The sequence below is a fragment of the Mycteria americana genome, chromosome 4, assembly GCF_035582795.1.
Source record: "Mycteria americana isolate JAX WOST 10 ecotype Jacksonville Zoo and Gardens chromosome 4, USCA_MyAme_1.0, whole genome shotgun sequence".
Classification (NCBI taxonomy): Eukaryota; Metazoa; Chordata; class Aves; order Ciconiiformes; family Ciconiidae; genus Mycteria; species Mycteria americana.
This window is the reverse complement of record NC_134368.1, coordinates 3,102,242-3,118,783: the sequence shown is the minus strand read 5'-3', so window position 1 is coordinate 3,118,783 and position 16,542 is coordinate 3,102,242. Positions and strand designations below refer to the sequence as shown.

At 43.4% G+C, this 16,542-nt stretch overlaps 1 protein-coding gene across 1 annotated transcript in view; it reads left to right on the top strand.

The window, feature by feature from the left end:
• The window catches only part of ATRN (attractin), a 159,740-nt gene that overhangs the window by 126,017 nt on the left and 17,181 nt on the right, over nucleotides 1-16,542 (top strand). Inside the window, exon 26 of the mRNA XM_075499466.1 lies at nucleotides 4,371-4,449. Coding sequence (XP_075355581.1) covers nucleotides 4,371-4,449 — 79 coding nt within the window. The remainder of the gene's footprint in view (nucleotides 1-4,370; nucleotides 4,450-16,542) is intronic.

Here is a 16,542-nt window from a genome sequence, read left to right as displayed (position 1 = left end):
AGAGGGGACCCTCCCTTTGAACACCCAGCCCAGCACCGGCAGCCGGGGTGCTGGGAGGAGCCGTGCTTCAGTACCAACCACTTCTGAAGCAGCTCGAATCCCTTCATATGCTGCCAGTATCTCTTTTTCAGTTGGAGCATAGCGAGCCTCGGATCCTCTGTATCCCCGACTCCAAAATCCTAGGAGTCAACCTCAAGTCTCCCCTGGTGCTTTCTGCCAGAGGCTCCAGGTAGGGCCATTCTCCCCGGCTGCGGTTTAGGGCACGTTTTGTACATCTGGCCCTGCCCGGACTGGCCCAAGGGCTACTGCATGAACTATCTCCCGTTTAATTTGTTCGAAGGCTTGTCGTTGCTCAGGGCCCCATTTGAAATCGTTCTTCTTCCGGGTCACTTCACAGGGAGGCCTTACAATCAAACTGTAATTTGGAATATGCATTCTCCAAAAACCCACAACGCCTAAGAAAGTTTGTGTTTCCTTTTTGCTAGTTGGTGCAGACATGGCTGTTATTTTGTTAATCACACCCATTGGGATCTGATGACGTCCATCTTGCCATTTTATTTCTAAAAGCTGGATCTGTTGTGTAGGTCCCTTGACCTTACTTTGTTTTATGGCAAAGCCGGCTTTCAGAAGGATTTGGACTATTTTCTTCCCTTTCTCAAAAACTTCTGCTGTATTGCCCCACACGATAATGTCATCAATGTATTGCAGGTGTTCTGGAGCTTCACCCTGTTCCAGTGCCGTCTGGATCAGTCCATGGCCAATGGTGGGGCTGTGCTTCCACCCCTGGGGCAGTCGATTCCAGGTGTACTGAACGCCCCTCCAAGTGAAAGCAAACTGTGGCCTGCACTCTGCTGCCAAAGGGATTGAGAAAAACGCATTAGCGATATCAATTGTAGCATACCATTGGGCTGCTTTTGACTCCAGTTCGTGTTGCAGTTCCAGCATGTCCGGCACGGCAGCACTCAGCGGCGGCGTGACTTCATTCAGGCCATGATAGTCTACTGTCAGTCTCCGCTCTCCATTAGACTTTTGCACTGGCCATATGGGACTGTTAAAGGGTGAACGAGTCTTACTGATCACTCCTGGGCTCTCCAGTCGATGAATCAGTATGGATGGGAGTCAGGGAGTCTCGGTTGGTGCGATATTGAGGCTGGTGCACCGTTGTGGTGGCGATGGGCACCTGTTGTTCTCCAACCCTCAGCAACCCCACAACAGAAGGGTCTTCTGAAAGACCGGGCGGGGTGGACAGCTGTTTAATTTCCTCCGTCTCCAAGGCAGCTATCCCAAAAGCCCACCGGTACCCTTTTGGGTCCTTGAAATACCCTCTCCTGAGGCAGTCTATGCCAAGGATGCACGGAGCCTCTGGGCCAGTCCCAATGGGGTGCTTTTGCCCCTCATTCCCAGTTAGACTCACGTCGGCCTCCAGTACAGTCAGCTGTTGGGATCCCCCTGTCACTCCAGAAATACAGATGGGTTCTGCCCCTGTATGGCTTGACGGCATCGGGGTGCACTGTGCACCCGTGTCTACCAGAGCTTTATACTCCTGTGGGTCTGATGTGCCAGGCCATCGAATCCACACGGCCCAGTAAACCCGGTTGTCCCTTTCCTCCACCTGGCTGGAGGCAGGGCCGCCCTAATCCTGGTCATAGTATTCATTACCCAATTCTTGTAAATGCGAGTCAAGAGTTCCTTCATTAAAATCAGGAGTAAGATCAGCCCTTCTACTCTGTCTGGGGAACTGTCCGCTGGAAACCGGAGCAGCAATTTTCCTGGAAGATCCTCCTTGTGTGATTGTTTTTCCTTGCAACTCACGTACCCGTGCCTCTAGGGTCGAGGTGGGTTTTCCATCCCACTTCCTCATGTCCTCTCCGTGGTCACGCAGGTAAAACCGTAGGGTACCCCATGGTCTGTACCCTCTACATCCTCTCTCTTGAGCAGAAGAGCGCTGACTCCTAATGGCTGAGACACTGGTCCGTACAGGTGGGGAGTAGGACCACCCACCGCTCACCACCCGCCGACCGACACCCAGCCAGTCCCCGAGCAGCGATCACTGACCCCGGCCAACTCCTCCAGTTTATATACTGGGCGTGACGTCGTATGGTATGGAATAGCCCTTTGGCCAGTTTGGCTGTGCCCCCTCCCAGCTTCTTGTGCGCCCGGCAGAGCATGGGAAGCTGAAGAGTCCTTGACCAGTGCAAGCATTACTGAGCAACAACTAAACCATCAGTGTGTTATCACATTCTTCTCATGCTAAATCCAAAGCACAGCACTATACCAGCTACTGGGAAGAAAATTAACTCTATCCCAGCTGAAACCAGGACAGCTTCTGTACCAAAATAGCAATTAAAGATTTAATGTATATGCATTACTAGTTAATGGGGGCACATTGTTTTTTACTGCAAAAGTCAGTAATAATCCAGTACCTCTCAAAAAGGAAAATAAAATAGCCGTTAAAAGTGCTTGTCTAAACTGTTTGTGTTTGCAGAAAAATGGCCAGGCTTTTACAGTGAAATAATGTCAGATTTTAATATTTAGAGAAAATGTGGGGGAAGTGATTTGGAATACATACCTCTTAAAATGAAAAAGGCCAAACAAATCTCTCCGTGATCCTGCTTAAATTTATAAAGAAATAGGCACCGTAGGAGTCTTTAAAAGCTGTGCAGACGTTTTAATGCTGAAGTCATGCAAGTGCCAATTTTTTCCTATCATATAGTATATGATAGGAAAACATATTTCTATACACATCTAAGCCTGAAAAATATAATCACGTTGCCTACTGGCTGCCCCTTGCGCGTTCGGTGCCCGATCACACGCAGTTTTCATAATATATAGGCTATGGATAGCGATATGCGATCAGAAACAGGCCCTCCTCCTTCTGCATCTCAGGGAATGGTTCCTGCTGTCTATCCTTTTTTTAATGATAAATATTTCCAAGTCTTTGCACTACTCTGCTAAAGAATTTGCTGTTGCGGAGTAGGACTCCCAGTTGTTGAAGTAGTGCTTGAAGGAGAAAATACACAGTCCCTCGCAGCTCGTACGAGGCAAACGGCACGGCGTTTATGGAGGGGACCCCAGGGAACTGGTGGGATGAGATGCCATCCGCCATCATAAGCTACGTTTATTCGGTCAGCAGCGCAACAGTGGCTCCACGTCCAAGTAGAAGTCATCATCGAGGTGATGGACGTTTGTATGAGTAGGGCACAGTGGAAACCACGGGGTTGTTTGGAAATGGGAGGTTTGGGGATCTGCAAAAAGGATTGATTTTTGGAAGCAGACCTGAGTTTGTTTTCGAAGGCAGGGAATATTGAGCGGTCGCAGTCTTCCTCCCAGCGTAGTCGTTCCCGCATGGCTGTAGGTCTCCATTGGGAGCCCCAGAATGACGAGAACCGAGCCGTGCCCAGAGGCAGGGAGATGGGCACGCTGGTTCCCCCTTCAACAGAAATCCCTGTTCGAGCATGCAGAGCACAGCGGTCGGCGTAAATAGTGTGCTTTAGGAAATAAGTCTTCTATTCTGGTTCATCTTCCTTTAAGCACTCTCTTTCAATATACGCTAGAGCGTGGGGAAGGAGGTTTGGAGACATTTTCTCTTACCCGTCAGTGCGGTACTTGAGAAGAGAAGCGTTCACTGGGGTTCAGATATATAAAAAGAAAAATTTTAGTCTTAGAAAGCTTGTGTGCCTTGAAGTTGCTCATTAAGTATTCAGTGTGATAAGATCGTAACTGTCAATAGTCAGCTTTTATTATTCTTATTATTATTATAACTGCTTTTTGTTAAATCTGCTTCTTTGCATTTTCGCTAGCAGTTGATAAATCTATTCATCCTTTTCTCCTCTTTAGATTTCAGAAAAGCAATATAGATTTGGGGAAATCAAGAAATGCCTGTAGTTCTGCAACAGCCAGTTAAAGGAATCCAACTACCATACACTTTATCTTATTTTTGTAATTTGGAAAAGAAAAAATAATCCATTTTCTCTGCTTCTTTCAAGGCTTTTCTTTTTTGGGTTATCCTCTCACTTTAAATATCGCCAAAGACAGTCAATACAGGCTTTTCCGATTTGATTAAATCTTTTGGCCTTACTGTTCTGATTTCCTGGTGAAAATTGGTGGATGTCCTATAAGGAGGTCACGCAGGTAACTTTGGAACAAGAGTTTTCTCTGAAAATAGAGGTACATCGTTCCTCACCAGGTGTCATGAGCACCGAACTGTGCAAAACATTTTGCACTGCTGTATTATCTTCCATCAAAGTACCTCTAAGTATTATATGAACTTTTAGTCTAGGGTGGTTTTTTTTATTTGTTAGAGTTTTTCAGCTGCCGTTACGTTACGAACAAGGACAATAAGATATTTTTCTTTTTTTTTTCCTTTACAGTTGTTTCCTGTCTTTGCTCCTGGTGGCAGCTGTGGTTTGGAAGATTAAACAAAGTTGCTGGGCATCACGACGAAGAGAGGTTGAAATGACAAAATTGAATGCTATCTCTTAAATGACTTTTTTATAGTAGTTCGCTCTTGTATTTATTCACGTATGCACAGCATTAACCTTCGGTTAAGGATAAGCTCCACTAATCTATAAATGCTTCTGTCTGGGGATTTATAATAGTGTACTTTTGGTTACAGTTTCAGTGACAAATGATGCTATTTTAGTCTCCTGATGCTGCAGTTTCTGCGAAGCACAAAAAAAAGAGGGGTGAATGTCCTACGTTCCTAGAACTCGGGTTCTTGACAGCATAAATACAAAACCACCGCAAATTAGGAGATTCTTTCCATCTGTTTTGAAAGAGGAAGTTTCTGCGCTGAAGCTCTGAACCACATTAGCTCCTGCTTCAAAAAAAAAAGCTGCTAAAAAAAAAGGCTAATTCCCATTTTCAAATTAAAAGCTTATCTAAATGTTTTGGCGTGGTTGTTTTCTTATTCCCTGCCACATAGTAGCGTAAGAGAAAGGTGGGAGAAGACACCCACGCCTGGGAAAGCTGTAGCGTACTACCTAAAAAGGCAACTTCTAGTGCCAGAGCTTTCTCCTCCTCACCTAGCCATGGGCCATACCAGTTTCCCAACTTTTTCTTGTTTGCAGGATGTAAAAAAATGTGCTTTACACCCCCTAAAATATGGTTCCTCCTTGTTTATCCCTGATGCATTTGCTGATTTTTTTTCACCACCCTTTTTTCCTGCTTCGCAATGGAAGCTAATTTCATGTTACACCCTAAGCACGCAGCGTGACCGAGATAGGATGGCCAATATGCTGTCACTCAGTAGCATAAAGAATGTGTCCTTATTTCTAATTTTTAAGCATAAATGCAGTAAAATGTATAGTAGAGCTGTGTAGAGAAGCAAATCCTGTGTGCTGCAAGGCGGACGACCACACGTTCCTGGGGTTTTCTTGCTGTGGTAAGCACGAAAAGCATGGAAGGCAGAGCCCTGTATGATGTACAAATATAGCAGAGGTTAGGCTGGGCTGCGCCTGGGATTATTTTTAGGAGCTTTGTCTTGTGCAGTCTGTTGTGCACGAATGAGAGAAGCCAGACTTTTTTTCAAGTGAGTCCAGGTGCTTTTTCTATATGGAAGCGTCTATACGTCGTCACCCAAGAGCGGGTATCTTTCCCTAAGGACTGTGGTGTGTTTCTCCTCTGCTTTGGGATTTGAGAGTGAAATCCACCCATGCCCATAGATTCTCCTCCTGGCTCTCGTGCTGGGATGAAGCTCTTGGCAGCTGCAGGCACCCAGCCGTGTTAACTGTTCTGTTCAAGAGTGTTTTACTCATACTTAGTAGTTGATCAAGAGTATTCTGGGGATTAATTTTTACGGTGCTGAAATTCTGTGCAAGTGCCTGTTTCTTGCATAGCTTCAAAAATCTGTATCTGGTTGTACTTTCCAGGGCGGTGGTGGGAATAGTATAAATTTATTCAATCCGAGGATCTCCTTTCTTATAATAAAGCAGGATGATGTCTGATAACTCTTTTCCTCTTCTTCCTCTTTCTGCTTCAGATGTTTTTGCTCTTACTAGTGAACTCAAATGCGTAATATAATCAGTGGTTTTCAAACAGATAACCCTTAATCTTTGAAATAATTTGTCTTTGAGGTTTTCCGTATTCTCTGAAGGTAGATAAATTTTGACGAGGGCGACTGGTTTTTTCCTTCTCACTTTCTTGGCAAGAAAGTAAGCTGGAGTCAGCATAACATTCCCTGTTGGCTCCTGAGGTTAAAAGTTATCTAGGAATGTATAAGGAATATAGACTGAGAAGTAAACACTGTGCTTTGGAGCTCAGTTAAAATATTTCAGCAGTGCCCTAAATGAAAAATGTCTCTATAAATTAAGTTACTTTCAGACTGATGCATGTTTTAAGGAAAAAAGCTGGAGTCCTAGCAACATATTGGCATGTTTTAGTCTTAAATTCAGTTTACGTGTGTGGCTATTTGACAGGCAGTTCATCAGTGTGTTCTTTTCCTGGCAGATTCCTGTCTTTTGCTGTTATTTGTCTTGCTCTTTCTTTACATCTAGTGACTCTATCTTGTAGCTCATAGACCTCTGCTATTCCATTCCTCTTTTGTTAGAATACTTGTAAAACTTGAGGAAACTTTTAAATCTTGGCCGTGCCATTATTAGATATCTTAATAAAGACTGTCTCCAGAAACAAAAGTCTGCCCAAAAATTCTTTGACTTTTTGATATTATCTAAGATGATTTTATAGCTTGCAGGGTTATTTTTTATATGGACTCTCGATAAATCCTATCAAGGCTCTCTCTAAATGTTAGTAGTTAAAATAATGATTAATAGCAGTTTGCTACACTGCAAGTTTTAAGTATACACAAGTATACCCCTCTGTTCTGAGGATGTTTCCGAAGCGTGTGATTTTGAGATTTGCCATTCTTCCTTCCTTTGGAGGTGGCTGCTCTCTTTGGTTTTCTCCATTACCCTTACAGGAGTTTGGGGTTACAGAGTTTGCAGGCTGGACTGGGAAAACCAGGTTTTGTTTTATCACTTGTTTTCCCTCTATAAACTGCTGACACAGCTGATGGAGACCACCTCCTCCCACCATATTACCATTTAGTGGCAGGGTGAAAGGAGAGGTGCCTAAGCAGCAGTGGCAGGGCACCCGATTCAGACAGCATATTGTAAACTTCAAGTTAATATATGCTGCAGCCCTGCAGGAAGAGATTTCTCTGGTTTGAGCTATATTTTTAGAAGTCGTCAAGTTACAGTTGCCTGTCTCCCATGCGTTGTGCTGGAGTAATTCTGCACGTGTTCTCTAATCTTAACCCAAAAGTAAGAAAGATATAATGCAATCTGCAGGTAATTCCCGGCTATCAATCACTTCTGCTTCCAATATAAGCACTGCCAGTGCCTAACTTCTTATCGCAGTGCAGAGTGAAAAGCAGATAGCTGAAGCTTAATCTGAGATATGTACAGGACAGAAAAGGGAGTGCGTTGAAAGGTGTAGTAGTCGAAATTATTCAGACAGCGTTGCTTGGAAAATGTGCTGGGAGAAGTTGTACAGCTGTGCGTGGTGTAGCAGGTTAGTGGAACAGAGCATCATCATTTGGTGAAACCACATTTGCGTTACTCCTGACTGAGAAAGCAGTGTACTACAAATCCAGAATCTGCATCAGGATCTTGTAAAATATGTAACATTCCCCTGACCTTTTTTTTTTTCCCCTTTCTGCAGCTAATCCTCTTTGACCGGCTGCTTGCACATGCCAGTGCTGATGTTCCTCAGCCTTAAGGCTAAAAGGTCTTTTGGGTGTGCAAACACGGCGTATCAAGTGTCTAGTTGTCGGAAAATGAGTTTGGAGCACTGAGCAAAAGTTCAGGCCTTGCAGAGTATAAAACTTGACCTGAAGTAAAAATGGGAACGATTTGTGTCATATCAGGCATAGAGGAGATGGGATTGTAAATTGTGTGTTTATTCCCTCTCCAGTGAGCACCGAGTTTAAGTATCTTCAGACATCTTAAAGAGGGAAAATGGAAATAAAAAGGCAGCTTTTATAGGAGGCTTAGGGTGAGGTGAATGTCATTAGGAAATAGGGACAGGAAACCTTTCTATCTTGTCTCTAGAAAATGACACGTTAAATGTATCAAGGTGGTAATAGAGAGTAATGCACAAAATACGAGAGTGGCATTAGAAATTTAATATGCCCATCTGCTGTCGTGAATTTTCTGTCCTATTGTTTTATTTTAGCATCCACGTCCTATTCTCTTCACCCTCAGTCTGCTGCTTCTCCTCCACTTTGAGCAAGAAATAGCTCCTCTTAACATTTCCAGCAAATGGAGCGTGGATAGTCATTTGGTCGACTCAGTGTAACTGTCTGCGTGAGGGTCAGCTGGATCGCTCTCCGTGCCCCATTGGGATGTGCTGGGAGCACGAGCACCAAACACGTACGGAGATAACTACATTTGGGCATCTAGAGCTCAGCTGCACCCTTAACATACATAAAATTGTCTACATTTCACCTCCTTTCTTGCCAAGGCTATCCAGGACTGAACGTTTTTACTCTGTGCGCTGCCCAAATTATTCAGGATGGGTTTTGTGTATTGATTTACTGCAGGGATTATCCTTCTCCTTCCTGACCTCATTGCTGAAACCTTTTTCCCTCCCAAGTGTATTCAAAATGTAGCAGCACTTCTTTTTTCACTGGCATCCTCTGCTGTAACACCCGTGAACACTGAATACCATTTAGGCAGGCGGGTTTCTGCATTCATTTTTACAGCAAAGACTTTCCAAGGGATGTGTGCTGTGTATTATTTATTGCACTGCCTTCGTTTTCTTCCCCTTCCTGCTCTCACCTGTTAGTATTTCATTTATCTCTCAATATCTTCTCTCTTAGACTGTGATTTAGGGTATCCTTTGTCAAAGAAAAGGATTCAGGATTGGAATATTTTGAAACTGTAATTGTAAATCAGGATCTTCATCGCTGTCTAGAGTCTCCAGTGGTGTCTTGGAAGGATCTGGTATTGGCTTTATGCAAGAACGTTAAAAGGTCAGGCTACAAATGTCCCTAAATTTGGGCAGTCACAGGTGCTTTGGAGGGCTCGTAAGAAACGAGATGTGCTGGTGCCGAACTTTGCTGCTGTATTCTCCAAGCTCCCAGCAGTCGTTTGGCACGGGGACCTTCTTGTTCGATAGCACCAACAGTGCTATTCAGCGTCTGTCAGCTGAGACGAAAATATTAACTTGTTGGTGTAGTTTGTAGAGGAAACATGGATTGGAAGAGTGAGAAATCACGGCAAGCAGATAACTTCTACGGAGGCCTAGATTACATGGTCAGCCCACTCGGTTGTCTCATCAAGGTGAAACGTAAGCCTCTGTATGTATTTTTTTTAAACAGTTAGAGTGGGTTTACTACCCAGAATACTTGTTCCCTGGAAAATAGACTGAAATTATGGTGGCCGTGGTGAATTAATAAGTGTACGGAAATTCCCAGTTCCTGCGTTTATAAGTAGAGGAATAAAATAAGAGCATAGTGTTAGCGTTGTGTGTAACCGGTTATTGGAGTACTGCGTCCACTCTGGTCTCAGCAATGTCTCGAGTGTTGCAGATGGTACAGAACAACACTGCAAGATTAATTTGTTATCTGGAAGATAAGCGAGAGACTAAAGCATCACAAATTACTCATTTTATCCAAGGAAGAACATATTGAGATTTGATGATGTGAGTCAGTGTCTGTGAAAAGGAATCATAGAAGATTCATGATGGGATGAGGGTCTCCTTAACGATCACCCAAAGGCATAACACCCAGTGCCTGCAACTGGGGGTAAAAAAGTCAAAAGCTGTTTTGTTTTTTTGTTTTTCTTCTCTTTTTAACGGCGAGAGTAGCAATGCCAACATTTTTTTTTACAAGCATGGCTCTCAGATCAGAGTTTGAGTGCTTCTGGAAGGATCTTTTCTAGGTCAATCCAAGTCACATGCTTGTGGAAATCACATGGTGCAGTTTGGTGGCTTGTACTATGCAGGAGGTCAGATCAAATAATCATAACTTTTTCCGCTATGCCTAAATTTAAAATCTATGAATGGGAACCAACGCGTACTGCCTGTAGGCTTTTTCCAAAATGCAAATGCTGCGTGCTCTCTGCAGTGATCTATGTGGCTTTGGTCACCAACTGAAGGAAATTATAGCAGAAATAAGAGATACCCTGAAGAGGAAAAACATCCCAAAATATTAATGTTGACAAGAGATTCCGGCTCAGGGGAAAGTTGATGGTCCATTTTCGTTTGAACATGCTACTGTCACTTCTGTGCCTAATTGAGCTCAGCTCTGGTGGAACTTGCAGATGGCCAGTTACAGCTGACCATTTGTAGCTTTAATACGTCTGCGTAGGACACCATCGTATCACGTTGGCAATCCCATACGCAATGCTGGCATCCAGCTGAGCTTTTCTCGCATAGTCTTTAGTGCTGTTGCCGCTAGAGAATCAAGTTGGTTTTAGTGTATCCCAAAAAAGAACTGTTGGCTGGTATTTACGATGATGAAGCTAGACTATCAAGTCTAGCTCTAGGAGAGTTCAGCCTCGTTTAAAAAAGCCCACAACTGTATGTATATTGAGGCTCTTGTCATTTCAGACTCCAAGGTCTCTCTCTGATGATAGGAATCAGTGGTACAGGTATCTAATTTAGCTATTTGGAAAAATCAGGGAGAGAAGCAGCGTTGTGTAATTATGCTAGAAGAGCTCCAGTCAATCAACGGTGCGCTCGGCTATTGTGTAATTATCTGGTATTGGTGTATATTTTAGTCTGCATGGACTATATACTTCTGGTCTTTTAAAAAGAAATGATATCTTATTCTGCTTATTAAAGGTCAGGTTTTCTGTGCCCTCCTACTGGGCATGATTATGATGAATAACTTATCTTAATCAGCCCTGAATTAAATATCTTCTGTCATTTCAGCATGAGGCAACTTCCCAGCAGCTTTGCTTTCTGGTTTGTTATAGTTTTGAAGTGTGGAAATGCCTGTTGAGAAGCATTTGAACATTAATTCTCTCCTCCTCTCTCTTTCAACATAGCCTGCAAAGTCAGTTACAAAACTAATTAGCTAACATTAATATGTGCACTGCTCTAGGGGCTTAAAAACTTAATTTTCAGTGATGATGGAAGTGTCAGAGAAAATTGTTTGTTTGTTGACTTACATGGTAGTTAATGTAATTGTAGCTAAATGCTTTAAATCACTTATTTCTGAGACAATATGGCTCATCTTCGTGGAATATTTATATCTTCTATGTTTGTTTCTTTGTTGATGCCCCTTTTTATTTTGGAGTAGGTAATTCCATTGACTTCTCCCCTTTCCCCCAAGGTCACCAAGTAACTACACCGTAAAGAGAAGGTTCCCACACCAGGATATATACGTTACTTCAAAGTAATGCACAGTGATGCCTGAGCACCCATCGTTGCTGGCCACGTAGGCGTGCAGCTCCATCTAGCTGCTGTTGCCACCGCCACCGGGAAGGACACCTTCTCCAAAGGCCCTTGGGAAGCCCAGGAGGGTGGTGTCCCCTTCCCACGCTGGCTGTCAGCAGCCTGCGACCTGCGCTTTTGGCAGATGTCCCAGAGCTCTCCCGTAATAAGTTCTCAAAACAAGGTTTTCTAAGTTAATCGTGCAGCGGTGCCTGGAAATAGGTAGTTGATAGTTCACGTGCATACGCAAATAATGTATTTGTGCACAAATGGGACGAGCCACCTTCGGGATTCAAATGAAGCTCTTACAGCAATTCAGGATGTGCAGGAATAAGCTCAAAATGCCTGTCTGCCAGCGCAACCACTCTACCCAGTATGTTTTGGAAGGACAGGAGTGCTCTCTGTCCTCTGACCTCAACAAAATCGCTGGGACTTCGGTTAGTAAGTGGCCAAGCCAGAGCTAATAAGCCTTGCCGGGAGATTTTTGTTACCCTTTGCTCAGTGTATGCACTGAGACCTTTACATATTTGATTGGACTGTGTGTTCCGTAGGTTGTGCAGAGCCTTGGAGGGAACGTGTAAGAGGACTGACACGCTTGAAAAACTTTGCAGAATTGATGCTGTTTAAAAGACTGGTCAGGAAGAAGGAGACAACTTTGTTCTGTTTCCTTATCACCCTCTGTTTAGCTTCGGTTGACGGGAATGAACAGCAACTGGAGTTGCTGGATCCGTGTTGGAGAACAGCATCTTTACACTCTGCGTGGTAGAGCTCCATGCTTCAGCTTAATACAGGGAAATCCCAAATATTCTGTTCTGCCCCCAAATCTTTTTTTTTTCCCCCTAAATGTCTTAAACAACAAGAGTAAAAATCGGTTTGTTTCCTTATCTTCTTTATCTTTCTTACCATGACACTGGAGCTATTACTTTCTTTAGACTCGCTGCTGTTTGTGAGGTCTTTGGGATTTGGCCCATTGCAGCAGTTTATTTTTGCGATACAGACAGGGTAGCGGTTCAAAACACACAGCTGATTTCACAGTGTCCTGGTTTTTCAAGTTGGCTGTGGACAGCGTGGACAACACAGCTGGTGATTTTGCTTGTTCATAAGAGAGCGCAGCTTGATTTTTCCATGGTGGTACAGAAATACGGCAGTAGAAACCCAGTTCAGCGGGAGGCTGATCATAGCCTTAGCTTTGCAGCACCATCCCAAATTCATTGCAGCCTCGAAGGTTGTCATATGAATCCTCAAAGGATGGCCTTTAATCGTACTTGTTTCATCAAAGTAAAGGAACAGGTAGCTTGCTCTGTTGAAATATCTTCAGCAAAAGTTCCTCTAAAACCCAGATGTTATCTCCTGAGGATGCCCAGAGTAGTTATGCTTCGAAAAACAACAAGCTATGGGTCCAGAAAGATCTGAATTTCAGAAATACCTTGAAGGATTAGATCTACAAATTTCCTGGGGAAAAAACCTGTTGATAAGACTACTGCTCTTTTCTGGCTCTCCTTCCTAAAGTTCACCTCCTTCGACCGTAGACTGGTGTGATGGTACCAGACATTCCTGCGGGTACCCTGCCTGAATATGTCCTGTCCGCTGGAAATAACTTTGCTCCCTTTCCTGGGGGTCTTGCTTGCTTCTCTTTTACTCTGCCTTAAAATGAAAGCTCATCCATGCCTGTTGTTCACTTAGCACACCCGTGGTTTTTTCCTCCTTGAGTTTCTACTTTTTTCCTTCTCGTCTCTGTTGAAAATTGAGATGAAATACTCGTGTAAAAACTTGAGCTCATTACAAGTTCTAGATAGCTGGTTTGGTTAGATTTTTTTTATATAAGCCATTCTTTATAAGGAGCAAATAAAATCCCAAACGTGTGGCTTTCTTCTGGAAAAATTGACATCCTTTCATGGCTGAAAATATCAGAGCCCCATCCCGAAAGCTACCGTGGCCCTGTGCTCATAAAAGAGACTCTGCAGGGGGCAATTGCTGAGATGGATGGTAGCAGGATGGTTATACGGAGACCGGTGACTGCTTTATTACCGTGAATAAAATGTTTGGGCTTTTCTTGTCAGAAAACACAGCATAGGTTATATTAGTCAATTAACCTGGTAACCTGAATAGCTGTTTTTCTTTTGCCTGTGCTACTGCATGTAAAGGTTTTCCTGAATTCCTCTGGCCGTTTTTCTCCCATCAGTAACACACTATTCATTTTGGATTATCCATTACTCAACATGTATGAATTTAAAGAATCCCTGGTACGAAACCCTGCATTTCTGCACCGTTTGCTCCTGGATCTGTACCTCTAGTCCTGGGTGCTATGAGATGAGCAACCTCGGTGGTCTCCTGTCCTCCCTACTGTTTTTCTCCTCCACCATAGACCGTCGTTGAGTTTATTGCCAGGTTCTCTTAGCGTCTGGTTGCACCAGAACCTTCAGGCGTTGTTTCACCACTTCCCATTCTCCCATTGCTTCAACTTGTGATTTTTTTTGGAAGGAGTTTTTCTACTGATGGGGGGGGGGGAATCAATGCAAATGAAAGTTGTGCAGGTTCTCACAGTTTGCTGTTACTTAAAGGCCAGTGGTGTGTTCCAATACACGCTTTCTGATGTGTTTTTATTGCAACCCTGTCAAACGTTTTGCCTTTAAGATCCTCTTCAGACCTAAGTGCTTTAAAATATTCCCAGGTTGTCCTATTAATTGTGTGATCTAGAAACGAAAGGTTTGCTTGAAAGGGTATTGAGGTTCGTTATTTTAAATCTCGGAAAGCCAATCATTAGGAATGAGGGTAAGCCAGGTTCTGGGGTATCTTGATGTTAACTGCTGCTGATTTCTGATGACATGCTCAACGTCTTGGCTGAGGAAATGCCACAATTTGTCCCTTACAACATAATAAAATCTTTTAATTAAAATTTTGACACACCAAACAAATATCGAAGGATATATACGTGCACAGGTTAAACATGCGCAGTGCATGCCTTGGGGGAAAGAATGACATTCTGGTTACAGAGCAATTATTTCTCAAATTTATTCTTAATTTGGGGGGGGAATTGGTTTTGTAACATGACTTATGCTACGCCACAAACCGGTGTTAGGAGAAGGATGTTCTCCTTTAGGCATTTGCTGCTTTGGTTGCATCTTGGACCTTTGGTTTTACCTGGTTTGGCCACTGTTACGCCGAGAGTCAGTTGGCTTTGGGACAACCCGGAAAGCGATGGCTTTCCTTGGCCAGTTCAGAAAACGAAGACAATAACGTAGCTGTCGGCATTGCTTTTCCCACTGCTCGTGTTGTCGCACTCGGAGGTATCTCTGCCTTCACAGCACCGCTCAGGGTTTTATTTCTTGAAGCTACTATTGACTTCAATAGGAGTCATGTTGCCAAATGGCACATTTTCTTTCGTAAACTAAACTTCCTTCAAAGAGCTAATAGCTTTTAGTTCATAAGTCCCTTGGACATCTTCATCAGGACAGCTTGTTCTTTGATTTTATAGCCATTAAACAAAGCGCTTTATGATAGCTGAAGGGGACAATTGCAGGAACAACAACCCAGCAATCTGTTTCACACTTGCTTTAGTCTGCAATCTGCTGGTGTGCTTTAAATATTCGAAAACTCCTCGCGTTCTTTTACCCAAGTGTGAGTTACACACGAGTTTGCTTGCAAATGCTTAGTACAGCTCCGTTTGTGTGAATTCGTTGGGGTTTTTTGCTTTGTGACAGTATCTACAATCTGCTCCGAAATGCCAGGGGTGTTTTTTCTTTGCCTTTTTTTTTTTTTCTTTTTTTCCCTTCAGAAAGTAAGCAAAATCTTGCCACTTGCCTTTTAGGGCAGTGAAATTTTATATTTTTTTTTTATTAGGCTGAGAACCATAGGGGCTTATATACCCCCCCAGGCTTACTTGCATCGATCTCATCATGCCTTCCTGCCGCCTTACCCGGACCCCAAGCTTACAGAGCCAGCCGTCCAGTTTTCTACACAAAAAATACCCCACAACTAAAAGATGGCTTGGCAAAGAAAAGACCATAGAAAGTTTATGAGTTCAAGAAAACGGTGATGTAATTAGTGGTATCCAAACGAGTTGCACGCTGGATAGCAGCATCTTCCTTTCGCCTGTGTGCTGTGTCCTCTTCTGCTGTGCTGGATGCGGGCGATCTATCTGCCCGGGTTATTTGGGGCACGATGCGTTTTGTAGTGTTTTCTTCAGCGCTTTTTGAGCGCTGTAAATGATGAGTTAGGGTTTGGAGTGTCGAATTGCCCGGAATTAATAGGGAAATGCGGGTGGTGATGGTGGGAAATACAGAGGGCATTTGGTAGTGGCTCAATCTTGCTTAAAAATAGAGTATGACTGGTATTGCTGCAGCTGAGTAGCAGTGCTAAATGCGTAAAGCTGCGGACAACAAGTGGTTTTAAGTAGTTGCTGCACTTAAGGGTAAGACTGCTGGGTTTTTATGTGCTCTACAAAGTCTATGCCTCTTCCCCTATTAAATAGGGGCACCGAGTCACATCAGACCCGTTGCTTCTGGGAATTAGGGTTATGGCTTCTGCGTCCATTCACGGGTTGTGTAGCTTGCTGTTAGTATTAGAGATTAGCCGCCGAAGCCAAAAAGAAGCGTGTCCACAGCTCGGCTAAAATGGAAATGCTGTTTCCAGCCCAGCCATACAGGAAGTGGCTTTTTTTGCCTTAAAAAAAAGGGAGCTGCATCGTAATGCTTAAAAGTGCTTAAGAGTACAATAAAAAGATGTCTTGTGTCATGAAGGCTTGCAGAGATTTACCCGGGAAAAGGTTTTCTATTTTAATAAAATATATTGCAACAAGGACATGCTTGCCGTTTGATACATTCGCGGCGTTCAGGAAGGAAACAAACAATAAAAAAAGATGATTATTCAATAGATGCCTGACAGCATTTTGCTAGTGCTGTTATAAAAAATATCAAATTCTTTCTTACAGTAGTTACGTACGGCTGCTAGTTTAATTTTAAAATGGTTCCCACAAATCCTGTGGAGTCCTGTCATGCCCCAGACAGGTGATGACAAACAACTAGGGTATCACAGCTTAAAAAATAAATACCTGCTTTATGGAGACTGAAGCAGATGCGTTTTCCCTCACAAACAAGTCGGGCTAAGGCTGTGCGTGTCGGTTTATTTGCAATAACCTGCTAAGTTGTAGTAATGTGAATATTT